At 46.7% G+C, this 27,598-nt stretch overlaps 1 protein-coding gene across 1 annotated transcript in view; it reads left to right on the top strand.

Moving 5' to 3' along the window:
• The first annotated feature begins 10,049 nt into the window (after positions 1–10,049).
• The window catches only part of rflnb (refilin B), a 38,273-nt gene continuing 20,724 nt past the window's right edge, over positions 10,050–27,598 (top strand). The window contains exon 1 of the mRNA XM_072242795.1: positions 10,050–10,547. Coding sequence (XP_072098896.1) covers positions 10,332–10,547 — 216 coding nt within the window. The 5' untranslated portion in view covers positions 10,050–10,331. The remainder of the gene's footprint in view (positions 10,548–27,598) is intronic.

Below are 27,598 nucleotides of genomic sequence, written 5' to 3'. Positions count from 1 at the left end.
CGGCGTAGGGATCCGCGTAGGCACTGCGTAGGGTTCACAGCGACGCTGTACCTATGGCGTTGAGTTGATGCAGAAGTATAAATCAGCCTTAATTCTTGATCGGTACAGTTGTAGTGTCTTGGAGTCATGCAACAACTAAACAGGCTCTTCAGTCCAATGTAAGCAAGCTCGTCTAGTATCTATCTACACTCCTTCCATTTGCTCTCCTTGGGTCTGTAGCTTTCTATGCCTTGATGATTCAAGTACTTGTCTAGTTGCTTCTCAGATGTTGTGAGGGCATCTACCTCCACTGCTGCTTTGGGCAGCACAGTTCAGCCTCTGGTAACCGACTGTATGACAAAATATCCATCGGGGAGAGCACCTACGCTCCGCCCGCCAGTAAAAGAAGGACCTCCCAGTGGCCACCCATTTTAATTCCACTTCCCATCCCCATTCCTATATGTCTGTCCATCACCTCCTCCACTTTCGCAATGAGGCCACACTCAGGTTGGAGGAACAACACCTTATATTCCGTCTGGGTAGCCTCCAACCTGGTGACATGAACATTGACTTCTCTAACTTCCAGTAATGCCACCATCTCACCATTCCCCATCCCATCTGCCCTCCCTCACCTTATCTCCTTGCCTGCCTATCACCTCCGTCTGGTGGTCCTCCCCCCTTTTCATTCTTCCATGGCCTTCTGTCCTCTCCTATCAGACTCCCCCCTTCTCCAGCCCTGTATCTCCTTTACCAATCAACTTCCCTACTTTACCCCTCCCCTTCAGGTTTCACCTCTCACCTTGTGTTTCCCTCTCCTCTACCCCGACCTTTTATAATCTACTGCTCAGCTTTTCTTCTCCAGTCCTGCCGAAGGGTCTCGGCTCAAAAACGTCGACTGTACTCTTTTCCACAGATGCAGCCTGGCCTGCTGAGTTCCTCCAGCATTCTGTGTGTGTTGCTTGGATGGGTAAAGTATTCTTGCTATTTGCCTGCTCTCATCCCTTCATGGCCTCATATACCTCCATCATTCGCCACCCGGCCTCCTCCCTTCCAGGGAAAACAACCCCAGCCTATCCACTCTCTCCTTATAACTGGTGGCGTAGCAGAACGTTTCAGAGTGCCAGTTGTAAGATGGGGGTTCAATTCCTACCTCTGACTGTGAGGGTTTTCTCCCTGTGTCCGCTTCAGATCCCTCCGGGTGTACTGGTTTCCTCTTAAATTCCAAAGACATACGGATGAGGGTTAGTAAGTGGTGGGCATCCCATGTTGGCATCGGAAGCATGGCAACACTTGCGGGCTGCCCCCAACACATCTCAGACTGTGTTGGTCGTTGACATAAACAACGCATTTCACTGTATGATTCAGTGTATATATGACATTGAAAGGGCCCTCACCACCCAGGTCATGCCCCCTTCTCACTGCGGCCAACAGGAAGAAGGTACTGGAGCCTCAGGACCCGCACCACCAAGTTCAGGAACAGTTATTATCCCCCAACCATCAGACTCCTGAACCAAAGATGATAACTTCACTCAACTCCACTTGTCCCATCATTGAAATGCTCCCACAACCTGTGGACTCACTTTCAAGGTCTCTTCATTTCATGTTCTTGATATTTATTGCTTATATATGTAGTATTATTATTTATTTATTTTTGTATTTGCACAGTTTGTTGTCTTTTGCACACTGGTTTAGTGCCCAAATTGGTGCGGTCTTTCATTGATTCTGTTATGATTATTCTATGAATTTATTGAGTATGCCTGCAAGGAGATGAATCTCAGGGTTCTATATGGTGACATTTATGTACTTTGATAATAAATTTACTTGGAACGTTGAACAAATACTGCAAAGCTAATCTTTGAATCTTTATTCAGAAGCATTCCATTCCAGGCAACATCCTGGTGAAGCTCCTCTGCACCTTCTCCACCACAATCACATCTATCCCACAGTTTGATGACCAGTACTCCAAGCCTCCAGGTGTAGCCCAACCTGTCTTTCAAAACGTTGTTACCTGACATTGGGCTGACCTCTAGCACAGTGCTGATCATGGGATTGGTTTGGAAAGTAATATTGCTCTGTTTTAGTTCCTTTGTTTTGCCTCTCTGGGGCGATTACTTGGCAGGGGGTGGTGGGAGGTGAAATGAGGAAGTCTCCTCATCAGAGTGGTGACTCAGGTCCAGCAACTGTTCCTTCTCTGCCCTTTGATGCCTTGGGCCCTTAACTGTTTTCCTCAGCCTTGATGTAAAGCTCCATCTGCCCGGTGTCAACCATGAAGAAATAGGCATCCATTCTTCACTGTCTGGCACCAAAGCGGGGCCAAAGGATGCCCTCGTCTCAAGTGCGTGCGTGCTTTTGAGTCAGGTGGTCAGGGACAGGGCTTCACTTCAGTGAAGGCTGATGGTGAAGTGAAGAAGCGCTGCGTCACTTTGGTACCCATTGGGTGGGGACACGGGGCAGAAAATGCTGGTAACACTCAGCAGGCCAGGCAGCATTTGCAGGCAGAGAAACAAAGCTCATGAGTTCTGACAAAGGGCATCTTTGCTGAAGCATTAACTCAGCTTCTCTTCCCACAGATGCTGCCTGACCTGCTGAGCATTTCCAGTGTTTCAATTTTCGCTTCAGATTTAGATGATAAGAACACTCAGTCCTCTTTTATTGTCATTTAGAAATGCATACATGCATTAAGAAATGATAAAGTGTTTCTCCGGAATGATATCACAGAAAACAAGACAGACCAAAGACTAACACTGACAAAAGCACATAATTATAACATAAAGTTACAGCAATGCAAAGCAATACCATAATTTGATAAAGAACAGACCATAGGCACAGTAAAAAAAAGTTCTCAAAGTCCCGAGCCGATCAACTCCCGAGTCCTCAATGGCAGGCGGCAAAAGGGAGAAACTCCCTGCCATAAACCTCCAGGCACTGTCAACTTGCCGATACCTTGGAAGCAGCCGACCCTGAGTCCATCCGTCCGAAAACTCCGAGCAGTCTCTCCGATACAGCCTCCCAAGCGCCATCCTCTGCCGAGCGCCTTCGACCTCTCCCCGGCCGCTGAAACACGCAAAGCCGAGGATTTCGGGGCCTTCAGCTCCGGAGATTCCGGTTACCACACAGAAACAGTGGTAGCAAAGCAGTCATTTCAGAAGTTTTCCAGATGTTCCGCTGTGCTCTCACGTCTGTCTCCATCAAATCAGGATTGTGCACGGTCCCCATAGTTGACAGATAACAGCTATTCATCACCGGAGAGGCCACGCGTGCTGCTGTCGCGCCGCCATCTTCTCCCCCCATTTGTTCTATGTGTTCCATTTCCAACACCTGAAGTTCTTTTTAATTTTGAGTGAGTTTTGCTTTCCCTGGGATCTCTGTTGTGGTGCAAAACCTGTCCAAGCTGCACCAGCTGCGATGTACACAGAAAAATCACTGCACTCCCACTGCTATGAACAATGTCAGTTCTTATTTATTCACAACTAGCTTCTACTCACTGGAGACACAAGAGAACAGAGACACTGGAATCTGGAGCAAGACACAAAATGCTGGTCTTCCCCCCCTCTGTCTTTCAGTCCAAATGAACGATCCCAACCCAAAATGTTGGGGGCCCAATGTCTCCAAGTCAGGGCCAGGGACTGGAGGTGGCCTGTCCTGTGTGTGAGTGGGGGGAGAGAGGAAAGGGGCTTGTTTTGTTGTTTTTTTTTGCTGTTGTTCTGTTGTCCCTGCTGAATGTTGCGGGCATGCTACAGTACAATACATAAAATTACCACAGTAGTGTGCAAAAGTCTTGGGCACATTAATATAGCTGGGGTGCCTAAGACTTTGCACAGTACTGTAGAAATTTTAGGTATTGCACTGTACTGCTGCTGTAAAAATATATTCATGATATGGGTCTCTATTGTGGACTGGAAGTGGGAAGGGAGAGGGGAATCATGGCTAGGAAAAGGGGAAGGGGGAGGGGAGGGAGCAGGAAGCACCAGAGAGACATTCTGTGATGATCAATAACCCAATTGTTTGGAATCAAATGAGCTTGCTTGGTGCCTCAGGGCTGGGTGTATCTGCACCTGCACCACCCCCATGCCTGGGCCTCCTTCTCTGCCACCTGTCCCACACCCCTCCCATGGCACTCCACCCTTGCCACTCCCAACACCCTTTGCTCCACCAGATTTACAAACTCACTCTCCATTCCACATTGACAAATACAGTACTGTGTAAAAGTCTTAGGCACCCTTGCTATATATGGGATGGGCCCCCCAAATCCCAAGAACTTTCTACAGGGGCACCATTGAGAGCATCCTGACTGGCTGCATCACTGCCTGGTATCGGAACTGTACCTCCCTTAATCGCAGGACTCTGCAGAGAGTGGTGCGGACAGCCCAGCACATCTGTCGTTGTGAACTTCCCATGATTCAGGACATTTACAGAGACAGGTGTGAGAAAAGGGCCCAAAGGATCATTGGGGACCCAAGTCACCCCAACCACAATCTATTCCAGCTGCTACCATCCGGGAAACGGTACCGCAGCATAAAAGCCAGGACCAACAGGCTCCGGGACAGCTTCTTCCACCAGGTCATCAGACTGATTAACTCACGCTGATGTGAGTGTATTTCTATGTTACATTGACTGTTCTATTTGTTACAAATTATTATAAATTACTATGATTGCACATTGCACATTCAGACAGAGACATAACGTAAAGATATTTACTCCTCATGTATGCGAAGGATGTAAGAATTCATTTCAATTCAATTCATGTGCCTAAGACTTTGTTGGTGCCAGAATGTGTGCAACACTTGCAGACTGCTCCCAGCACATCCCTAACACAAACATTGCATTTCACTGTATGTTTTGATGTACGTATGATAAAAAATGAACCTGAATCTGACTGTCCATAGATTCTGCCTAACCCATTGAGTTCCTTCAGTGTTTTGTGTATAGCTCCAGCTTTTACTAAACTTGTTTCTCCTGGAACTGTACAACTTAAAGGTTAACATTCAAATGGATTTATCTTCACTGAAATCCTAAAACCTCATGTGCATTATCATACAGGCTGCTCTCTCCTGCACTGGGGAGGTCACCCAGACTTTGCAGTCTTCCCAGAAGTGAGGCCATTCAAAGACTTGGGGGCATTGCCCTGGTAATGCATCACCATAAGCACTTGGCCATGGCTCTGGATGGTTTTAGGATCCCCTTGTAAAATGAACGTGTCTCCTGTGAGCACTGTTCTTCTGTCACGGTGTGTGCTCTGACAGATGCCTGAACCCAGGTGTGGCGGAACAACAGGCTGCCATAGTGAGACAGAAGCAAGAGTTTATTCATAGGAATTCCAGCTGAATATCGGTGGCATGATTGAGTGACACCACACAACGCATCACTCTCAAAACACTCAAGGACCCCACAAAATGCTAATTGGGAGTCCGATTTAAATAATCACAGTACGCCGAAAACCCGTGCCAGTCAAAATAAACTTGAGAAGATTAAACAAAAAGCACGAGGGCTAAACAACTCTAGATAAGACAGCAATTAACAAATACAGGTGCACAAGCCCACAGGACTCATGGCATCTTCACCAGTCTGTGCACCTGTATTTCCTGTATTTGTTAATTGCTGTCTTATCTAGAGTCATTAAGCCCTTGTGCTTTCTGTTTAATCTTGTCAAGTTTATTTTGACTGGCAAAGGCTTTCTATGTACTGTGATTACCAGCTTCTGACTCCCCTGTGTGCATTATCCCATCACCTACTACCTGAAACTGGCATCTGTTCATTCAGTAGCAACACCACCCAGTGGCTGAAAGAGTGCTGTTTGAACCTTAAGGTGGTGACTGCAAAGATGGAATCTGCTAGGCTGAATGGTGAAAACTGTGAGAACTTACGATGTCTCAGCTGGGAATACTGCGCTGAATCTGGCAATTTCACAGCAAAGCCCAACAACAACACAAATGTATATAGAACATTATAGCACAGTTCAGCTCTTGTTCCGTGCATCCACCATTCTCTGTATAAAGCTTGCCTCTGACATCCTCCCATTATCTTAAAAAAGGAGTTCCCAACCTGTGGTCCCTAGTTAATGGTAGGGGTCCATGGCATAGAAAAGTTTGAGAACCCCCCCCCATCTTCAAATTATGCCTGCTTATACAAACCATATACACCCTGGGAAGAAGTCTCTGGCTATCCACTCAATCTATGTCTTTTATCATCTTGTACTATAAAATCATCTTGCACCCTTCTTCACTCCAAAACAGAAAAGCCCTAGCTTATTCAAACTCTCCTTATCAGACATGCTCTCCAGTCCAAGCAGCATCCTGATAAATCCCCTCAGCACCCTCCCTAAAGCTTCCACATCCTTCCTGTAATGAGGCGACCAGAACTGAACACAACTCTAGTTCGACTGGGGTTTTATAGAGCTGCAGCATGAACTCCTCCCTCATTTTCAACCTTCAGCAACAACGTTACCCAAAACTGCATTTTGATATATTAAGAAATGGCATGGTGTATTTTCTAAGCATTTGGATGCCCCCTTGAGACAACTGAAAGATGCCACAGCATTATTTGAAGAAGAACAATCTATTTGAGACCACTTGTTCCTCAACGAACAAGAATCAACTTTATTCACCATATACATTTACATGTTTTAGGAATTTGCTGTGGTGTGTTGGCACAATGTACAAGAAAAAGTAAATATAAAGAATTATATAAAAATAAATTTAGAAGTATGGATAAAAATGTGAATAAATACCAGTGTTTATCTCAAAACTCAATGCTCAAAGTACATCCGTTAGTCTTGCGAGACCACGGATCTGCGCCTGGGAAGTCTTCACTCTGGCAGACCTGGGCAAGGTTATATGGAAGACCGGCAGTTGCCCATGCTGTAAGTCTCCCCTCTCCACGACACCAATGTTGTCCAAGGGAAGGGCATTAGGACCCATACAGCTTGGCACCGGTGTCATCGCAGAGCACTCTGTGATTAAGTGCCTTGCTCAAGGACACAACAGGCTGTCTCAGCTGGTGCTCGAACTCACGACGTTCAGGTCGCTAGTCCAATGCATTAACCACTTGGCCACGTGCCCACACTCAAAGTGCATATATGTCACCTTGTACAATCTTGAGATTCATTTTCTTGCGGAATATTCAATAATAACTGTAACAGAATCAATGAGAGACCACGCCATTCACTGGCATTCAACCAGTGTGCAAAACACAACAAACTGTGCACGTACACAAAGAAATAAATAATGATAATAATAAATAAATAGGCAACAAATATCGAGAACATGAGATGAAGAGTTCTTGGAAGCGAGTCCATAGGTTGTGGGAACATTTCAATGATGGGGCAAGTGAAATTATCCCGTTTGGTTCAAGATCCTGATGGTTGAGGGGTAGTAACTGTTCCCGGACCTGGTGCCGCGGGTCTTGAGGCTCCTGTACCGTCTTCTTGACGGCGGCAGCGAAAACAGAGCATGGGCTGATGATGGATGCTGCTTTCCTGCGACAGCGCTTCGTGTAGATATGCTCAGTGGTATTTACAAGTAAACAGCATAATAAAAAATGGTAAAGCGGTTTTGCGTGTTTACAGTGCAGTGGCTGAGGTAATAGATGGGGTGGGGGATGTAACTAGAATGATTGATCAGCTCAACTGCCTGCAGGAAGATGTTTTTGAGGTTTTCTCAACTCAAAACAAATTCACTGCCCGTTTATCTCACTTGCTGTATGTATACTACTGGAGGTATCTACCTGTGCCACAATACTGAACCGCGGGCAGAAGGTTACCCAGACCGTGAACAGTGAGAGGGGGCGTGGAAGGAAATGCGCCGTGGACAGCGCAGTTGACAGAGGGTCGAGTGATTCCAATTTTGCAGTGACTTTAAATAAATCAATCCCCTTTAGAGGATTCTGCACCTAAAAGACGCACTGGAGCAGGGAACGATTCAGAATCCAGGCTCCCGAAACTGCGCTTAGTAAAAAAAACAAGTCCGTATTCGTATCAGTAGCGGTCCAGTGCCAAGCCAGTGAATGGGGGTTTCTCCTTAACTCTTCAAAAAGAGTGACAACAAGCCTAGTTACTGTTCTGGTTTAATATACAGTAGGTAAATATAATCAGCTGCATATTTGGCAATGCTGATTTGCCAAGAATCTGTACAATGGATCAGTGTGCTTTTTGCAAACACGCATTTAAATAGTAAGTTTAGCAAGATCGCATTTACAATGACAACGGGACGCTGATCCTTTAAATCACCACAATGAAAGCTTAAGTATATGTACTTTAAAACGGTAAAAATCGAAGTGGAATTTGTGTCCGTGCATTTCTGGAGCTGAAGAAACCAGGCACGCTGGAAAGCTACAGAGGATTGGAACGCTGATATGATATCCTGGATTCAGGCCAGGCAGCGCTGGCCGATAGTTGAAATTCCTTCCTCAACAATAAAACCGAGTTTGAAGCTCTTTCAGACCAGTTCTTTTAGAACAGCAATTCATCATAAAAAAACCTCACTCGGCTTCTGGCATTTACCCTGCTGGTATCTGTCAGAGGAGTTTGTAGAGTGATAGTGATTGAGTGAGGAAGGGGTTACCATGGGTTTTGGGAGTACTTTCCCGCATGTGACATGCTGTGGGGGCAAATATCAGTAGTAATAGATTTTGTCTACAGCACTCTTTGAATTTTGGCTTTTAGTTCAGCTGGTAGCACTCGCGCCGCTGTGCCGGAGCGTTTCATTCTAAATCCCATCTTACAGATGTGACCGTGCTGGGGAAGGCAGAGGGGGGATTCATAAGTTCTGAGGAGATATCGGATAGGCTGAGTATTACTTCCCTGCAGCTTAGGAAGCTGAGGGGAGACCTGACAGGGGCAGACACAATTATAAGGGTCTTGGATAGTCGAAATCCTTTTTCCCATGGTGGATGAGAGATGTTCAGGGCGAGGGGGCAGAGATGAGAGGTAGGTGTGGTGGAGATCTGGTGGGATGTTTTTTTTCACACAGTGAGTAGCTGGATCTGGAATGTGTGGTGCGTTAGAGTGGTGGAGACAGATTCTCGCATTGAATCTGGACAAAAATTGCCAAAACATAAAAAGGTGAAATGGAGTTAAGTGAGGCTAGGATAGAATTGTCCATTGATCGGCATGGAGAGTCTGGGCAAAAGGGCCCGTTTCCATGCCGTATGACCCTCGGACACACCCACTACGAAGGCACATAAAACCCACGCTACCACTTTGAGTACAGGAGCGCTGCACGATAGGCGGCACTACCTCGTTCCCTCAGGTGAATGCAAAATTCCTCACGATGCATTTGAGAAAAAGGGAGTTGCCCTTGATGTCGCAACTCACTCCTGCTCCACAAAGAACATGATCAAAACAGACGAAGTAAAATCAGTAAGGTTGAAAATATTCGGCAGATCGGACAGTAACTGCGGAGAGAGAAATCAAGTCGATGAACGTGAGTATTTGCAAAATCTTCGAATACGCGGTGTTCTGTGCTTGGTGTTTAGGAATGCCGGTGAGGCTCCTCGATTGTTCGCGTTAGAACACTTTATTGATTTGGGACCTTTGGTGTGAAATGCTTCTATAAAAGAGTTGTGTTTTTTTTTGCTTTTCGTGTAATCTTTCACCTGAAAATGTTCGGCACAAATTATGCAGAAACTTGCCCGCATTCCCAAATCCGCCGCCTTCACCGGCTGAAAAATTCACGTCCGACCCGCTCTCCCTCAACCGATAGTAATACTGATGGCGCACACACATCTGCAAAGCATCTCAGCCCCTCCCTTTGGCGTGCACGGCCACCCCACCCACACCCCGCCCAGTCTATAAATATTCCGACCCCCCCCCCGCCCGTTTAAAAACAAATGTGAAAAATGAAGGGATAGTGTTCGGGGAGGAATGCAGGGATAGAGGAGTGAAAGGGGGATTCCCTCCCCTACCCACCTCACACTGCCGGTCAATTGATACGAATCCACCCACCTTATAAGTTTGCTGTGGGTTGTTCCAAGTTCAAGCTATTCTTTGCATCCCGGCCCAGCCCTCCCCTCCCACACAGGACCTCTGGGCTACCCAATCAGCGGGCGTGCAGAGAATGCAGGCGGTTCTCTCCGCTGTTACTAAATCAACCGCTTCGCAGAAACAATGAGGTCCTTGAGTTCGGGTCCGGGTGGAATGTGTCGCTGCTCCTGAGCTCCCAGTCAAGTCGCACGTCGAGACAGGGGACACTGGATTGAGTACATTGGCTCACAGTTTGATAGAAAGTCTCACTGCAAGATTTTATTTAATTACAACCCGCTGGATTTTGTTGTTTTTTTAAAAAAAAATCCGACTGCATTTTAAAAACAATCTAGGTGGACGGGAGTTGGCGGGGGCAGATTGTGGGCAAGCGGCGATGGTTGGCAGCTTAAATCTCCAGGAGGTGACTGGTCCCCTGGTGGAGCCGAAGCGGCTGGGGGAAAGAGTGCTGGATAGTCCCGACTCGGGACTGCCGCCGAGCCCGAGCCCTACGCCCAGCGTTTGGCTCCCGTCCCCGGGGAGTTTGGCAGAGAACCGGCTACTGGAACAGGATGATCACGGCTTTCCGTCCAGAGGGCATCCCCGGGCCTCGGTGGGTGTATGTAGGCAGTTGGACAGTCTTAACGTGGCAGCGATTTTAAATTTACCGAAAGTCTGAAACAGCATCTAATTAAATCCTTTGTAGAAATGTCATTGCGTTGGAGAGAGGTGGTTTGTTGCAGATCTCAGATTTTGAACTTTGTAATGAAAATGTAACCCTTTATGATTTGTTTCTGGTGTTTGAGATAGATGTTTTGCATTTGAAGTATTAGAATGTAATTCAGTGAAGTGAACAACAGTTTGCGCTGCGGAACATAGATTTGTGCACTCAGAATTGTTTTCTCGACTTGCCGTTTATTTTTGGCTGGCTAATTCCCCCCCTCCACCCTCCCCTCCCGCTACTGGACTTTTTCCTTTGTCGGTTCCCCAGTGCATGTGGTTGAAAGCTGTCTGCTTGCATTCCCTGGGAGGAGCCGTGTGGATAGAGTGGCCACAGAGCGGCATTTAATAGCTGTAAATGACCGGGCGGACAGTCAGCAGACTGGCAGGCGCTAGGTCGCAGCCGGGAAATACGTGTCACCTCGTCCACCGTTCAACGGCAGAGTGTATCTGCCGCCTGGAGAACGCTGGGCGGTGGAATGACCTGGGGAGCTGGCGCCGGGCGGTGTTAGTGCTGGACACGTGGGGTGAATGTCCTGGGTGATTTTTGTCTCCACTCTTCCAATCTATTTTAACATTCCCCCCACCCCCCGCTCTGCGATTACCGCGCTACACCCTCAGTCTGGCTGCCCTCCCAGTAGCTAAAGGTCTGAAAATCTACCGTTCCACCCCACCCCCCTTCTGTTAACCGAGTGTCTGTTCACTGAAATGAGAGGAGAGCTGGTTTTAATGTTTATCATTCTGGTGGGACTTGTACAACCTGGGCACAACGGGGGGTGTGCTGTCTGAGGTACGAGCCAGGACTCACTGGATCAGCGTGCCGGTTGAGACAGACAGGGCCGTCGGATTCCCGACCATAGAGGGCTGTGCTGAGAGTATTTCGGGAAATATAGGAACAGACAGGTGGGGTTAGTTCAGGCTGGTGTTTTGGTCAGCACAGATATTGTGGGCTGAAGGGCCTTCTGTACTGTTGTATGTACAACCTCTTGACCACTGGTGTACTGGAGATGCCGTGATCGAGGTACTGAGATGGAGAATCAGTCATGTTGGTATTGCCTGCTAGAACAGGCTTGAAGGGCTGAATGGCCTTGAGGGGGGCTGACTGGCCGAGTGTTCTTCCATGTCAATCAGCATTTAAGCATGGTCTCAGACCCCAGGTGGGTCAGGCTGAGGTGTACTAGATGCTTGGCAGGTGGCGATTTTTCATCTGGAATGTGCTGCTCTGGACTTGAGGGTCAGTATTGGGACTGGCTATCCCAGGCAGTGTTTCTTCCACCCATCCCCAATCCCAGGGTGGTTAAGGTGATTTGAGCAGGTTTACCCCCATCTGTGGGGAGGGGGACTAGTGAGTTCTGAGATGATCTGTTCATCCCCTGCGCTGCGTCTGCATCTTCAGTTGTTTGGTGGGTGCCCCACCCCACCCTCCGCCTGCTTCTGAGGGTCCCGTGTGGAAACGGTTAACTTACCTTAACCCAACTCCCCATGGGCTTTGCTGTTTTAGGAGAGGCATGCCTGATTCATGATCTTACTGGGGGGGTGGAGGTGAAAGTGAAAGGTTGGTCCGGAGGGTGGGAGTGGAGCTGAATTCCCAGCAGAATTGAATATTGAGCATCTGACATTGAACTAGAGCTGGGCTATGATGGTTCCTACCTGTCCTTATTGTAGTCCTGTGCCCAAAGACCATCTTGGTGAGAGTGTTGTACAGTCTCCAGAAACTGTGAACATGTTTTCCCCATTGAATTTTGCAATTCCTGATGGGATTTGACAAGAAGGATACGGATTCTGTAGGGAGAGTGCAGAGGAGATCTGCAAGGATGTTGGCTGGACTGGAGAGCGACTTTATGCGAATAGGTTGAGTGAACTTGGCCTTTTCTCCTTGGGTCGACAGAGGATGAAAATTTACATAAAAGGTGATGAGGGGCATTGAACGTGTGGATAGCGAGAGGCTTTTTCTCAAGGCTGAAATGTCTAACACGAGGGGACATAGTTTTAAGGTGATTGGAAGTAGTACAAGGGGGATGTCAAAGGTAATTTTTTTCCACACAGAGAGTGGTGGGTGTGTGGAATGCACTGCCAGCGATGGTGGTGGAGGCGGATACAATAGGGTTTTTTCCAGAGACTCTCGGATAGGTATATGGAGCTGAGAAAAATAGGGCTATGTGGTACAGAAATTCAAGGCAGGATCCAGAGTAGGTTACATGGTCGGCACAACATTGTGGGCTGAAGGGCCTGTAATGTGCTGTAAATTTCTGTGTTCTATAATCTCCTTCCTCCACCACACTCCTGTCAAAAAATCTGTTCTGTTGTCATTTTCTTTGGGGGGTGGGGGAGAGAGGAAATGTTTGCTATTTATTTATTGAGATAAGAGTGTAGGGTAGGCTCTTCGCAACCCCCAATGTAACCCAAGCCTAATCACAGGACAATTTACGATGACCAATTAACCAACCGTCCAGCTTGTCTTTGCACTGTGGATCTGATTTTCAGTTTCCCAAGATCCTGTTCCCATCTGGGGAAACATTTTCCCTCAAGGTGGCGGGTATGTGGAATGATCTGCCAGTAGAGGAGGGTACAGTTACAGCATTTTTAAAAAAGACGTGGATGGGTACATTGATGGGAAAGGTTAGGGGTCAAAATGTCGGGCAGGCCAGGTCACTCAGTCATTGGTAACTAACTCCGCCCACAATGGAAAGTGTAGAGGGATATGGGTTAAAATGCATGCAGATGGGACTGGCTTAGGAGGGCAGCTTGGTTGGCATGTGGGCTTGTTGGGTGGCAGATCCTGTTTCCATGGTGTTCACTGCAGTCTAAACTCCTTTGTCGTTGGTTGTGCCGTATGAATCCCCTCAAACCTCTCCACCTCTCTCACTTCTACTTTAAGATGGCCCTGAAAACCTAATCCTCTGTCAGCCTTTGGTCAGCTGACCTCGTCTCCCTGTACAGCTTTTGGTGTCAGATTTTATTTGACCCTTCTGAGAAAAGCCTCGGCACTTTGCTGTTTGGGACAGTTTGTTCTATTTGTGCCAGCGCTTGGCACCAGCTCCTCCCCTCACGGACAAAATAATGTAACGGGCAGCGGCCTGTGACTGCCAGCAGGAGTCAGTTGTGGAGAAAGTTGTATACAACTATTTCCATTTGGGTATGTTGTAATCTTACTGATGCCTTTGGAGAGATTGTGTGAACAGGGAGTATCCTCGGGCAGGGGTTCCCAACATGAGGTCCACGGACCCCTCGGTTATTATGAGGGTCTATGGCATAAAAAACTTGGAGAACCCCCTGGTCTGTGTGCACTTCTGAAGTTAAACCAGGAATGTATGAAAATCGTCTGTTTTTTTTTTCACCCTTCCTTCCTTCCTTCCATTCTTCAGTCTGGCTTTACCTTTTCTTTTCTCCTCACCTGCCTATCACCTCTCTCTGGGACCCTTCCTCCTTCCCTTTCTCCCATGGTCCACTCTCCTCGCCTATCAGATTCCACCTTCAGCCTTTACCTTTCCCACTTATCACCTCACAGCTTCTCACTCCGTTCCCCCTCTCCACCCACCTGGCTTCACCTATCACCTTCCAGCTTGTTCATCCCCCTCCCCACACACCCACCTGGCTTCACCTATCACCTTCCAGCTTGTTCATCCCCCACCCCCACCCACCTGGCTTCACCTATCACCTTCCAGATTGTTCTCCCCCCACCCATCCACCTGGCTTCACCTATCACCTTCCAGATTGTTCTTCTCCCCACCCCCACCCACCTGGCTTCACCTACCAGCTTGTTCTCCGCCCCCCCCACCCACCTGGCTTCACCTATCACCTTCCAGCTTGCTCATCTCCCCACCCCCACCCACCTGGCTTCACCTATCACCTTCCAGATTGTTCATCTCCCCACCCCCACCCACCTGGCTTCACCTATCACCTTCCAGCTTGTTCTTCGCCCCTCCCCCACCCACCTGGCTTCACCTATCACCTTCCAGCTTGTTCATCCCCCTCCCCACACACCCACCTGACTTCACCTATCACCTTCCAGCTTGTTCATCCCCCACCCCCACCCACCTGGCTTCACCTATCACCTACCAGCTTGTTCTCCGCCCCTCCCCCACCCACCTGGCTTCACCTATCACCTTCCAGTTTGTTCTCTGCTCCCCCCACCCACCTGGCTTCACCTATCACCTTCCAGATTGTTCTCTGCCCCCCCCCACCCACCCACCTGGCTTCACCTTTCACCTTCCAGCTTGTTCTCAGCTCCCCCACCCAACTGGCTTCACCTATCACCTTCCAGATTGTTCATCCCCCCCCGCACACACCCACCTGGCTTCACCTATCACCTTCCAGCTTGTTCTCCCCCCACCCACCCACCTGGCTTCTCCTATCACCTTCCAGATTGTTCATTCCACCCCCCCCCCCACCCCCGACCGCCCCAGCTTCTGAATCTGGCTTCTTCCCCTGTTCATTCCAGACCTGATGAAGAGTCTCCGCCGAAACATCAGCTGTTTGTTTCTTTCCATGTATGCTGCCTATCTTACTGAGTCCCTCCCAGCATTAAAAAAAAGTTTTATTTTTATTTACCTTGGTGATTCAGTGTGGCATAGACCCTTCTACCCTTCGATGCACGCCACCCTGACGAATCCGGTTAACCATAACGTAATCGCGGGACGATTTACAAAGATCAGTTAACCTACTTGCTGTGTCTTTGGACTGTGGGACTGGACTGGAGAACCTGGGGGGAAATCCCACACATTCCACAGGAAAGACAATACAGAGATTCCTTGCAGAACAGCTCCGGAATGCCCCAAGTTGTAATTGTGCTGCGCTAATTGTTATCCTACCCTTGTGCCGAATCTTGTGTGTGTTACTCTGAATTTCCAGCACCTGCTGTATTTGTGTCATAAAATGAGTACAGTCTGCTGGTGGGTAAAGTGCTGCTAATCTAAACACAAGAGATTCTGCTATGCCAGAAATAAGACCATAAGATACAGGAGCAGAATTAGGCCATTTGGCCCATCATCATGGCTGATCCATTTTCCCTCTCAGACCCAGTTTCCTGCCTTCTCCACATATCCTTCATGCTCTGACCAATCAAGAATCTGTCAACCTCTGCCTTAAATATACACAAAGACTTGGTCTCACAGCTGCCTGTGGCAAAGAATTCCACAGATTCATCTCTCTCTGGTAAAAGAAATTCCTTCTCATCTCCATTCTAAAAGGACACCCCTCTACTCTGAGGCTGTGTCCTTTGATCTTAGACTCTCCCACCATAGGAAACATCCTCACCACATTCACTCTATCAAGGCCTTTCACCATTTGATAGGTTTCCGAGGTCACCCCTCATTCTTCTGAATTCTAGTGAATACAGGTCCAGAGCCATCAGATAGATAGATAGATATACTTTATTAATCCCGAGGGAAATTGGGTTTCGTTGCAGCTGCACCAACGAAGAATAGAGCATAAATATAGCAATATAAAAACCACAAACAATCAAACAACAAATGCAAACTATAAATGCTCTTCATATGACAAACCGTTCAATCCTGGAATAATTTTTGTGAATCTCCTTTGAACCCTCTCCAGTTTCAGCACATCCTTTCTAAGATGAGGAACCCAAAACTGCTCACAGTACTCCAAGTGAGGCCTCACCAGTGCTTTATAAAGTCTCAACATTACATCCTTGCTTTTATATTCTAGTCCTTTTGAATTGAAGGCTAGCATTGCATTTGCCACCTTCGCCACAGACCTGACCTGCAAATTGACCTTCAGGGAATCCTGCACAAGGACTCCCAAGTCCCTTTAGAAAATCGCTAACCTACAAAATGCTGGAGAAACTCGGCGGGTCAGGCAGCATCAGGGGTCTCTGTCTGAAATGACTGTTTATTCCCCTACAGATGCTGAGTTCCTCTAGCATTTGTGAAAGCACTGGTCGTGTCAGGATTGCGGGTCTGGACTCTTGCGTGTGAGATTCCTGGGTGCCCGTGGGTCACATGGTCTGTTTTAAACCACAGGGTTGTGCGTTTGACTCTGCTGCAGATGCTGAGCTCTCCTGTGGCCGCAGGTTGAGGGTGTTAATGAACGCTTGGTGCTGCGAATGCCCGGGCCAAGAGCGAAAACAGGGCAGTAGGATTAAGTGTTGTTACTGAGAACACGTGAGCCACGGTCAAGGCTGGGCAACTTGAAAAGTTTGAGAATGATGAACCAGGCCCGCTGAGGCACAAACGTGCACATTCCAACCTGCGTGTGTCAGATCCCAGGATGCTGGTTTGGTCACCAGTCTCCAAAAAGTTAACATATATAAGCGTTTTTCTTTATGGAGACTTACTGTGCTCGAACATGGCTGTTGCCTCCACTTTGGCTGAAAAGAAACGGTGTGAGAAGCTCTGAAAGCCTAAGTGTCGGAGTGGGTGAGCAGTATGGGGTGGTCTCCCAGGCCAGTGCAGAGCCAAAGGTCTTCCACCTGTCTAACTGGCTCTCTAGCAAGCAGAGTGATGTGCTGGGGCGGTGACCTGAACTCTAAACTGCCTCTCACTTGGGTTCTGCGGTTGGCTGTGACTAGGGACAGGGCGCCGGTTGCCATGGGGAGCCATCCTGGCCCAGCCACCGAGGGCAGAGTTAGCAGTGACTTGAGTGTTCCGGCCGGGGTGAATTCATTTGGCGTTTGCTGTCAATGACGGACAGTCCCGACCTGATGATATTCCTCGTGATCCCAGTGTTGGGTATCACTTGGATACTGCTGGCTACCCTGCAGGGTGCTGGGTGGGAGCCCAGTCTATTTTTAATTGTAACTATTTTCCCTTTTTTGGGTAAAGTCCTTCCCTTCCCATCTTCTCCTCCTCCTCCCCCCACCGTCCATCCCACACACTCTGGCTGTGTCCAGCTGGATGTTGGTGTGTGTGTTATCCCCCGGGAATATTTCGTTAGTGGAAGTGCGGGAGCACCAAGGAGACTTGTGGCTGGATAAGCAACTGAAGGAGGGACGGAAGTTCTTCTGCCACCCCTCGGTCCCAGTTACATGGGGGTGTGAGGGGGATGGTTAATGAAAAGTTTTAAATTGCTTTGCTGTGTGGTCAGGGACTGTTTTGTATCTGTGGGATGCCGGGGTACCTAATTTCCCTCTCAAGTGGTAGCGCGTCCTCTTGAACTGGAGCAGCCTCCCTGCTAAAGGTGCTCCCAGCACTTTGCTCCTAGGGGACTGAAAGGATTGTAGGGGTGGGGGAGGTAATGATCTGGCAGATCGCTCAGTAGCGAGGGCTATGCGTATGGGAGGTACATTCCTTCAACACACCGCTCTACTTTCACTGCCAAATTTATCTCGTGCAGTTAAATTTTGCAGTCCGTGTCGAACTGGATGCATGGCATTGCTTCACTTAGGAAGAGTCTGGAGCACGACAGTGCCGAAACAGGTGCTTTGGCCCATCCAGTCTGTGCCAAACTGTTAATATGCCAAGTCCTATTGACTCGCACTTAGACCAAAGCCCTTATACCTCTCCTGTGTACGTTACATGTTAAAATCAAACCCACATTCACCACTTCCACTGGCAGCTTTTTCCACACCCTCGTCCTTCTAGGTGAGGAAATTCCCCCTTGGGTCCCTCATAAATTTTTCATCTTTCATCCCTTAACTTTTGACCTCTAATTCTAGTCTCACCCAGCCTCAGTGGAAAAAGCCTGCTTGTATAATCCTCATGGTTTTCTACACCTCTATCCCCTCAATCTCTTGCACTCCAGGGAATAAAAAACCTAGTTAAAGTCGCTATAACTCAGTTTCACGAGTCCCAGCAGCGTCCTTGTAAATTTTCTCTGTACTCTTCCAATCATATTCATAGCTTTCCTGTAGTAGGTAGGATATTTCTCAAAAGATATTTCTCTTGAGAAATGCCCTGCCCTACCCCACCCTCCTCAACCCTGCCTGTTGAAACACCATTCCCTTGGAACTGTCACCCCACCTACTCTTCAAAATGTTGGTATGGAAACTGGTTCAGATAGGAAGCCCATCAATAAATTCCTTTTGAAAGGTTATGATGCAGTACTTATTACTCAGATGGTGATCCACACCTGGGCTAATGAAATGTAAGCACGCAGAAATTTATGGAGGGTGGGAAGATTCATAGTTTCCTGATTGAAAGTACTGCCTTGTGTCTGAATGTTAACCTTCTCCTGCAAGGTTTGTGTTTGATGGTCCCCCGAACTTCCAGCAGAAGTGGTTGAGGCAGGTTTGATGTTGTCGTTTAAAGTTAAATTGAACAGCTATATGGACAGGAAAGGAATGGAGGATTATGGGCTGAGTGCAGGTTGGTGGGACTAGCTGAGACTAAGAGTCATCTTGGACTAGGAGGGCTGAGTTGGCCTGTTTCTGTGCTGTAATTGTTATATGGTTATATGGTTAACTAAATTGGGGCAATGAAAAGTTGAGGGTTTTTGTAATGCAGAAACAAAAATCAGCCTGGCACTATGATTGTTTTAATTTCAGCTCAACACAGGAATTATGGAAAGTTTTAGCACCATCCCACAAAAAATTGAATGTATTCTGAGAGTGCTATCCTTGGTGGCCTGCTGGAGCACAGAAAGATCCCACAAATGGAAATGCGATGGAGGATTAGGTTGTTAAGCAGCGCACGCACAATGCTGGGGGAGCTCAGCAGGCCAGGCAGCATCTGTGGAAAAGAGTAAACAGTTGATGTTTCAGGCCAAGACCCTTCGGCAGGAATGGAGGAAGAAAGATGAGGAATAGAGTTAAACTGTGTTTGAGGTTGCTGAGCAGTATTGTTTGTGAACGAACACACACACACACACACACACACACACTTATTGGAACTCAGCAGATCAGGCAGCGTCTGTGGAGAGGAATAAATGATCGATGTTTTTGGCTGAGGCCCTTCATCAAAATCCTTCATCTCCCCCCCCCCCCCCCCACTCCAATCCTTTTGCTTGAAGGCTGTTTTTTTGTTTTTTTTTAAAGGTGTTTTGACTTGCTGTCCGTTATGCTGTTGGCATTCAGGGCAACAATGAAGGTCCTCTCTGTCCTTGGCAATCTATTGTGCCCCCAGTGTGGTTCAGGGTCTACGGTACACCATCAAGTTGTCTTTTGGTCTCCCACGTTTACTCTGCTCTTCAGGGAGTACGTTCCAGCAACCAATTTTGGTCTTGGTATTTCCAGTGTTCAGGTCTGTCTTCATCATGTCAGGCCCTGAGCTGAACCCCTGACCCTGAAGGACTAGTGACCTCTGGCCTCTACCCTTTGACCTGTTTGGCATGGGTGACCCTCCCAAGAGCCAAATCATAAGGCCCGACTCCAGCCAGCTGAGCTCTCTGGGTCATTGAGACGTGCAAGCCACCAAACCATGGTATGGTTGTGGTCCTGGAGGGAAATGCTTTGAGATGCATCTAAAAGCAGAATGTGAAGAGCTGAGTCTTGTTAACCTGCTTGTTTGTTGTCATGGAGCACTCGCATGGGAAGTGTCAGTGTGCTTTTGAAATAGTCCTGAAGTTCAGATTTCATCTATTTGTCAGTAAATCTTTGGCCAAAGAATAAGGAAGGTAGGAACGTTGGTAGTGTTTGGTGATTGAGGTGGTCTTGCACGATTGCTCATGAGCTGTTGTCATGGTATCATTGTCAAAACCTCTCACCCAGGTTGTGCAGTGTTGATGGGGAGGACTGTAGACATTGCAATAGTTAACAAGTGCCTTGCTATTGAAACAATTGATAATATTGGGACCTACTCTGACTGCTCTGGAAGTAGATCCGCAACTCAGTCTGGTTCGGGATGCTGTTGACTTGCTTTGATTGTCTGCACAATGTGTTTTTTTTCCCCCTTTATCTTTTCAGTGATTTTTGTTTTTTTCTGATTTGGGTTATTTGGGTTTCTTGCTTTGTAGCTGCCTATAAGCAGACAAATTTCAAGGTATATAATGTATACATTCTTTGAATCTTAATATGTTTAACTGCGTAGGCTTCTATCTGTGGGTCACAGATGTGATCTTGGAGCAGGAACAATCTCCACTAAATGTCTTCAGCAGAAAATGCCGGAACAGCTTGGGTCAGTCAGCATCTGTGGGGAAAATTCTAGCATCAGCCCCCTTCCTTCCCAGTCCTGATAAAGGTCTTGGCCCAAAACATCAACTGCTTTTCTGCTCCATGGATGCTGCCTGACCTGCTGAGTTCCTCCAGCATTGTGTGTGTGTGTGTGTGTGTGTGTGTGTGTGTGTGAACCTTTGCAGCATCTGCAGAATCTCTTGTGTTTTATGATCTGTGGAAAGAGAAGTAGCCCTGACCTGAATTTTTCCAACATTTTCTGATTTTTTATTTGATTTTCAATCTTTGATTCTTGATTTTAAAAAAAAAAATCTTTGTAGAATTCTATATCCAGCCAGCCTTCAAGGGGTTGGTCACTGTGTATTCAAGCGGACATGAGTATGTTTTGGGAGTTGGTGCAGGGAAAAGATTGGCTGTGGTCTTATCGAACAGCAGAATGGACAGGTAGGGTTGAATGTTCTACTCCTGCTTTTTTATGGTGTCTAATCAGTTTTATTTTTTACAAAAATTGCTTAGGCATGCGGTATATTTGTCTTCTGAGTGTTGCCGAAACTTAGTAGCACGCTATCCCGAGTCATAAACTTGAAGGTTCAAACTCCACTTTAATATTTCAACACATGAAGTGAACTGAGCTTTATGGGGACTGGAGATTACTGAGTCAGGCACTGAATGAGGCCTTGCATAGGCTCGTTGGCGGACAGGATGCCAATTTAAACTAACACCATCTTACCTGTATGTTGTCCATTTCCCTCAATAACCTCCTCGTTCATATGCCTGTCTAAATGCCTCTTAAACATTGCTATCACATGTTTCTATCACTTCATCTGGCAGCCAGTTCCAGGCACCATTTTAAATTTATTTTCAAATCTTGCCTCTTATGGGTAAGTCTCCTTTAACCTTTGTACTCTCACTTTAAGGACCTGCCTTCTAGTAGTTCACATTTCCAACTGGTGGAGGGGGGAGGTGGTGTTTATCTACCCTATCTATGGCTCATTTTAATTTTATATTCTTCTGTCAGGACCTCTCCATCCCCTAGAGCAGAGAAATCCACCCAACCTCTCCTTGTTGCTAATACCTCCTAATCGGGAAAAAAAATTCTGGCAAACCTCTTTTGTACCTTCTCCAAAGTCTTCACATCCGTCCTATAATATGGTGACCAGAAATGCACCTAATACCCTAAATGTGGCCAAACCAAAGTTCTATACAGCTGCAACATAACTTCCTGACTTTTGTACTCAGTGGCCCAATGAATGAAGGCAAGAATATACATCTACCTGTGTTTCCACTTTGAGGGAGCTGTAGACGTCAACATCAATGCTCCTTGGGGTCCTTAATTAGACCATTCAGAGCAGTGAGACTCCTCTGTCATTCAATCCTGGCTGATTTATTTTCCCTCTCAACCCTATTCACCAGCCTTCTCCTCGTCACCTTACAAATCAGGAACCTATCAATCTCTAGTCTAAATATACTCAATGACCATTTGTGGCAATGAATTCCACAGAGTCACCACCCTCTGGCTAAAGAAATTCCTTATCTCAGAAAGGTAGCATCCATTACTAAGGACCTCCAGCACCCAGGGCATGCCCTTTTCTCACTGTTACCATCAGGGAGGAGGTACAGAAGCCTGAAGGCACACACTCAGTGATTCAGGAACAGCTCTGCCATCTGATTCCTGAATGGACATTGAGGCTTTGGACACTACCTCCCTTTTTTAAATATACAGTATTTCTGTTTTTGCACATTTAAAAAAATCTGTTCAATATATGTAATTGATTTGCTTGTTTATTTATTATTATGTTATTTTTCTCTTTGCTAGATTATGTATTGCATTGAACCGCTGCTGCTAAGTTAACAAATTTCACGTCACATGTCGGTGATAATAAACCTGATTCTGATTATCTCTGTTTTAAAGGGATTCTGTGTCCTAGACTCTCCCACCTAGGAAGCTCCTAGGTGCTGCCATTTTCTGTATGCTTTTTGCTAAATTTGACCTCCCACGTTGCAACATCTTGATATGTGTTTTGGCACAACATTTGTGGGCTGGAGGCTGTACTCTTTTGTGTTTTACCTCAAATTTATCCGTATTAAACTCCATCTGCCCTCATTTCCAAATGGTCTATATCCTGTTGAATCCTTTGTAAACCTTCCTCTCTACAATCCCACCAATTTTTGTATCCTCTATAATCTTACCAATCGACCCATCTATATTTTTTCAAATTTTCATCCCATTTGTCTCTATATCACAAACAAGAGGTACCAGCACTAATCTTTGAGAAAACTCACTGCTTACAGACCTATAATCTGAGAAACACCACCCTCTCTGACAGCCGTCCATTTTGAATCCGATCTGCCAAGTCTTTGTGGATCCCATGTACCTTAATCCACTGGATCAGCTCACTGTAAGGGACTTCATCAAATGCTTTAAGATCTATGTTGACAACTGCCCTTCCTGCATCAGTTATCTTCATCACCTCATCCAAAAAAACTCTTTAAGTTTTGAAGACCAGGCCTCCTTTGTAGAAAGCCATGCTGTTGCCCCCCAATAAATCCATGCTTTTCCAAATGTGCGTAAATTCAATCCTGAGGATCTTCAATAATTTCCCTACCTCTGTAAAGTTCTCTGGCCTATGATTTCCTTAAAGGAACAATGCTGGTTATTTTCCTGCCCTCTGGGACCTCACCTTAGCGAAACAGAATAAGTTTTTTTTTGTAATAGTCCCAGCAATCTCCTCCTGCCCCCCTCAATAATCCGAGATGGATTCCCTCAGGCCCTGGTGCCTTTCCATTTAATGTTCCTCAATGGACCCAATACCAACACCTCCTTGATATCAGCATTCCTTAGAATATCAGCTTCCCGCACCCTGATCTCACTGTTTCCGCGCCCCCCCCCCCCGCCATTGCCCTCTTCCCTGGCGGAGTACCAATGTCAATTGCTTGTTTAGTATCACACCGACTTCCTCTGATTCAAGGCACAAACTCCTCCTTTGTCTTTGAGTGGTCCTACTCTCTCCCTAGCTGCCCTTGTATTATGTATTAAAAAGCTTCTGGATTCCTGTTAACTTCCTTTAAGCCTTCATAATTTCCCTGATTAAATTGTTCATGTTCCTCAATGTCAACTGTACTATATTCTATAAGAGTCCTGGCTAATTGTGGCTTTTTAAACCTTGCATGTGGCTTTTTTACATTTATACTAAATTTACAACAACCAGGTTTCCTGAGCTTTGACATCCTTGTCTGTTTTCCTCACAGAAATATGACTGCTCCTAAATTCTGATGAGATGGTCTTTAAACAACTTCCATGTGTTAGATGTGGACTTGCCCAAAAAAAGCTGATCCCATTTTATTCTCCCTAACTCCTGCCTAGAATTGTTCTAATTACCTTTTCCCCTATTTAACTCTTTGCCCAAAGGTCCAGTCTTAACTGTGAGTACTACAAAGTAGTGATCACTTCCCAAAATGTTCTTCCACTGAAACTTCAACCACCTGGCCAGGCTTGTTTCCCAATACAAGGTCTAATCTGGCTCCTTCCGTGGTTCTGTTCACACACTCACTTGAACGTACATAACAGATTCTGTCTTTGGTATTGGAAAAAGTCTCGGTCAATATTGGTGGAATTAAAGTCATCCTCTACACCTTTCCATTGCTTTTGCATCTTCCCACAATCTGCCTACACATTTGTTCCTCTGCCTGCATATTTTCCTGTTAACTTCTATTGGGAGACCTACAGCACAACCCTGTCACAATGACTGCACCTTTCTTTTTCCTGAGATCTACCCAAGTACCTTACTGGATGAATGCTCCAGGATGTCCTCTGAATGCAACTGAGATACTCTGCTTGATTATAAGTATAACTCTCCTATCTCTTTGCATCCTTCATGTGTGGTCTAAAAAGGACCCCACAGTGATGCTCTAAGCCTTTCTGAGCTTATTGGTTTCCTACCAAATGTCAGTCCCTCTCATGGCTAAAGTTTATCATCTTTCTACCGTCAACGCCTTGCCTACTGTTTAATTCCTTTATCAATATTTTGCCTCAGCCTGCGTTTTATTAAGTGCAGTAAGTTGCTTCACAGGCATGGATGTGTTATCAACGAGAATTTATTGCCAAGCCGAGTGAGATATTGCCTCAAATAATGAAGAGCTTGGCTTTTTGGGAGATGTGGAGATTTAGGGAGGGAATTCCGAAAGATGGGGCTTATCGCCATCACAAGTGGTCAAGGTGAGACATGGAGGAATGCAGAGATCAGAGGACCAGGAGATTGGGAGTGGGATTAAAAGGGAAGTTGGGTGGAGGGTGGGAAAACAACAAAACTCTAAGAGGGTGGATGTTTGGTAGATGTCAGCTACCCCCACCAAGGGGTGTGTGCTTTTAAAGTTTCCCTTATCTTCTATTGAAGTTGAAATAATAGATCTTGCATCATTCTCGGGGATGGGCCAAGTATCTATTCATACCTCTTGGTAAACTGCTATGGGATGGCTTTCGTTTACAAGGTATTATGTAAGAGTGTGAAACTCCCCAAAATCGTGGCCAGCTGACAAACATCTGAGCTGACCAGACTGGTTCGGCAGTGGCCTTGCCTGAACACAACCTGGCTGGAATCCAGCTCCGTCAGCTCAAGTTGTCATATTTGAATGGAAGCACGTTTGCCTCTTTGTTTCTCATCGTCTGTTTGGAGTGGGATGCTGAGTCAGAGGGACAGGAAGCCAGTTGGTCACTGGAGTGGGAAATGAGGGATTAACTGGCTTTCAGCGTGTAGCTTCTCTCTCTCTCTCTCTCTCTCTCTCTCTCTCTCTCTCTCTCTCTGTCTCTCTCTCTCTCTCTCTCTCTCAATCAGCTGGTCAACAGACCTCTTGGGCTGGTGCCTCTTGCTGTTAAGACCATGATAGTTGTCATTATAATGACCATTCTACATTGTGTTCACACGCTGGCATCAGCCACCCATCAACGGCGTGGGAATGGGGGGGGGGGGTCCCATTTCACCTAACTCATCCACGCTGACCAGGGTGCCTTCCTGAGTGAGTCCCATATGGGCACCTAAACCTTTCCTATCCATGTCTTTTAAATGTGGTTATTGTCCCACCACCCCCATCACTTTGGCTGGCAGCATGTTCCATATATACACCACCCTTTGTGTGGGGGAGTACCTGCCACTTGGGTCCTTTTTCAGTCTTGCCCCCTTCTTAAACTCACCCTGTAGTTTTAAACTTTCCCCAACCTGGGACAAAGACCATGACTATTCACCTTATTGATGCCCCTCGTGATCTTATAAACTCCTGTAAGGTTATACCTTGGTCTCCTTCACTCCAGGAAAAGCACTCTTCTCTCCTTGTAACTCAAGCCCTCCACTCCTATCACATCCTTGTTTATCTTTTCTCCATCTTGATGGCTTCATCCCATCCTTCCTATGGCATGGTGGCCAGCACTGCAACTCCACGCAGTCTCACCAACATCTTGTAAAGTGAAGCCCCAATTTTTGGGTAACTATGTACTTGTTATCCTCTGGCTCTTTTTTTAAAGAAAAAGACAACTCTCCAGAGACCTATCATGGTTTAAGTTCTCTAAATGCATCACTTGATTCTTGAGTTAAATTTCCTTTGCAGACTTTTCCAGTTGTTTCAGATCCTGTTACAACATCCTTCATCTGACCCTGAGGGACGGGGAGATTGGGTGTGTAAGTAAAGGGCAACACTCACAAAGTGCTGGAGAAGGGCGGGGCAGCATCTGTGGCGAGGAATATATATTTGATATTTCGGGCTGAGAACGTTCCTTCAGGATGACGTTTCAGTTTCAGCCTGAAAAGTCAACTGTTTATTCCTCTCCGTAGATGCTGCCTAACCTGCTGATTTCCTCAAACATTTTTTGTGTGTTGCAAAGAATTGGAGGATTCAGGATTTTGCTTCTTCCACCAATCACCTCCCAGCTTCTTATTTCATCATTCTCCCCCACTCTCACCTTCCCCCTTACCTTGTTTCACCTGTCACCTGCCAGTGTGCACTCCTCCTTCCTCCCCTTACTTTAATCTGCCTCCTGCCTCCCTCCCTTTCCAGTCCAGATGAAGGGTTTTGGCCTGAAACGTTGACTGTTCGTTCCTCTCCACGGGTGCTGCCTGATCTGCTGAGTTCCTCCAGCATCTTGTGTGTGTTACTGTGGATTTCCAGCTTCTGCAGTGTGTCTGGAGTTTAACTGGCTGTCCTGTGTGCCAAGTACACAGGTCTCTCTTACTTCCCCATTTCCAAATTTAAAATGTTCGTATCTGGGCTCCAGACTAGGAAGGTTCAGTCCTGAGCTGAATTATTGTAGGATGTTGTCCAATTTGCTGTTGTCAGTGATCACAACTACCTTACCACTGACCTCCCGAAATAACAAGTTGAAGCAGACCTTGACAATGCCCAGCAGAACCTCTGGGAACTGGTAGAATCTTAACATGGTGAAAAGAACAACCTGTCAATCCCTGGTCTGGAGGATTATCTGAGTCACCCTGCTCCTGAGCCACAGGGCAGTGGAGGTCCATTTTCCATATTGGGGCAAGCTATTGGTGATTCCAAATTAGTTTCATGTCTAAAACTCTGAAGTTGCCAAGCAGTTTTATTGAGGGGCGGGAAGGAGGAGGAGAAGTTTTGACTTGCATTCCCAGCATTTTCTTTATGATTAAAATAAATCTTCACAGAGGCAATTAACTCCATGCATGCACTGTTTGGGGGAGGAACATGGCAGTAGGCCCAATAGGAGTTGGAAACGAGGGCTAAGGAGAACTTAAGTATATTTGCCTGTGGGTGTGTGACTATTGCAGGCACCTCTCCTCTTCAGAGCTGCACAGACAGAATGGAACAGCTACAGGTACCATTTTGTATACCACCTGAGTTCCAAGGGTTTTGTGGGAATAGGGGTGTAATTTCCAGCACCCCGCCTTTTTTTTCCCACATGGAGTGAATTTTGAGGC

Source organism: Mobula birostris, chromosome 25 (assembly GCF_030028105.1).
Source record: "Mobula birostris isolate sMobBir1 chromosome 25, sMobBir1.hap1, whole genome shotgun sequence".
Lineage (NCBI taxonomy): Eukaryota > Metazoa > Chordata > Chondrichthyes > Myliobatiformes > Myliobatidae > Mobula > Mobula birostris.
The sequence above is the reverse complement of the archived record's forward strand: the minus strand, read 5'-3'. Positions and strand labels throughout refer to the sequence as shown.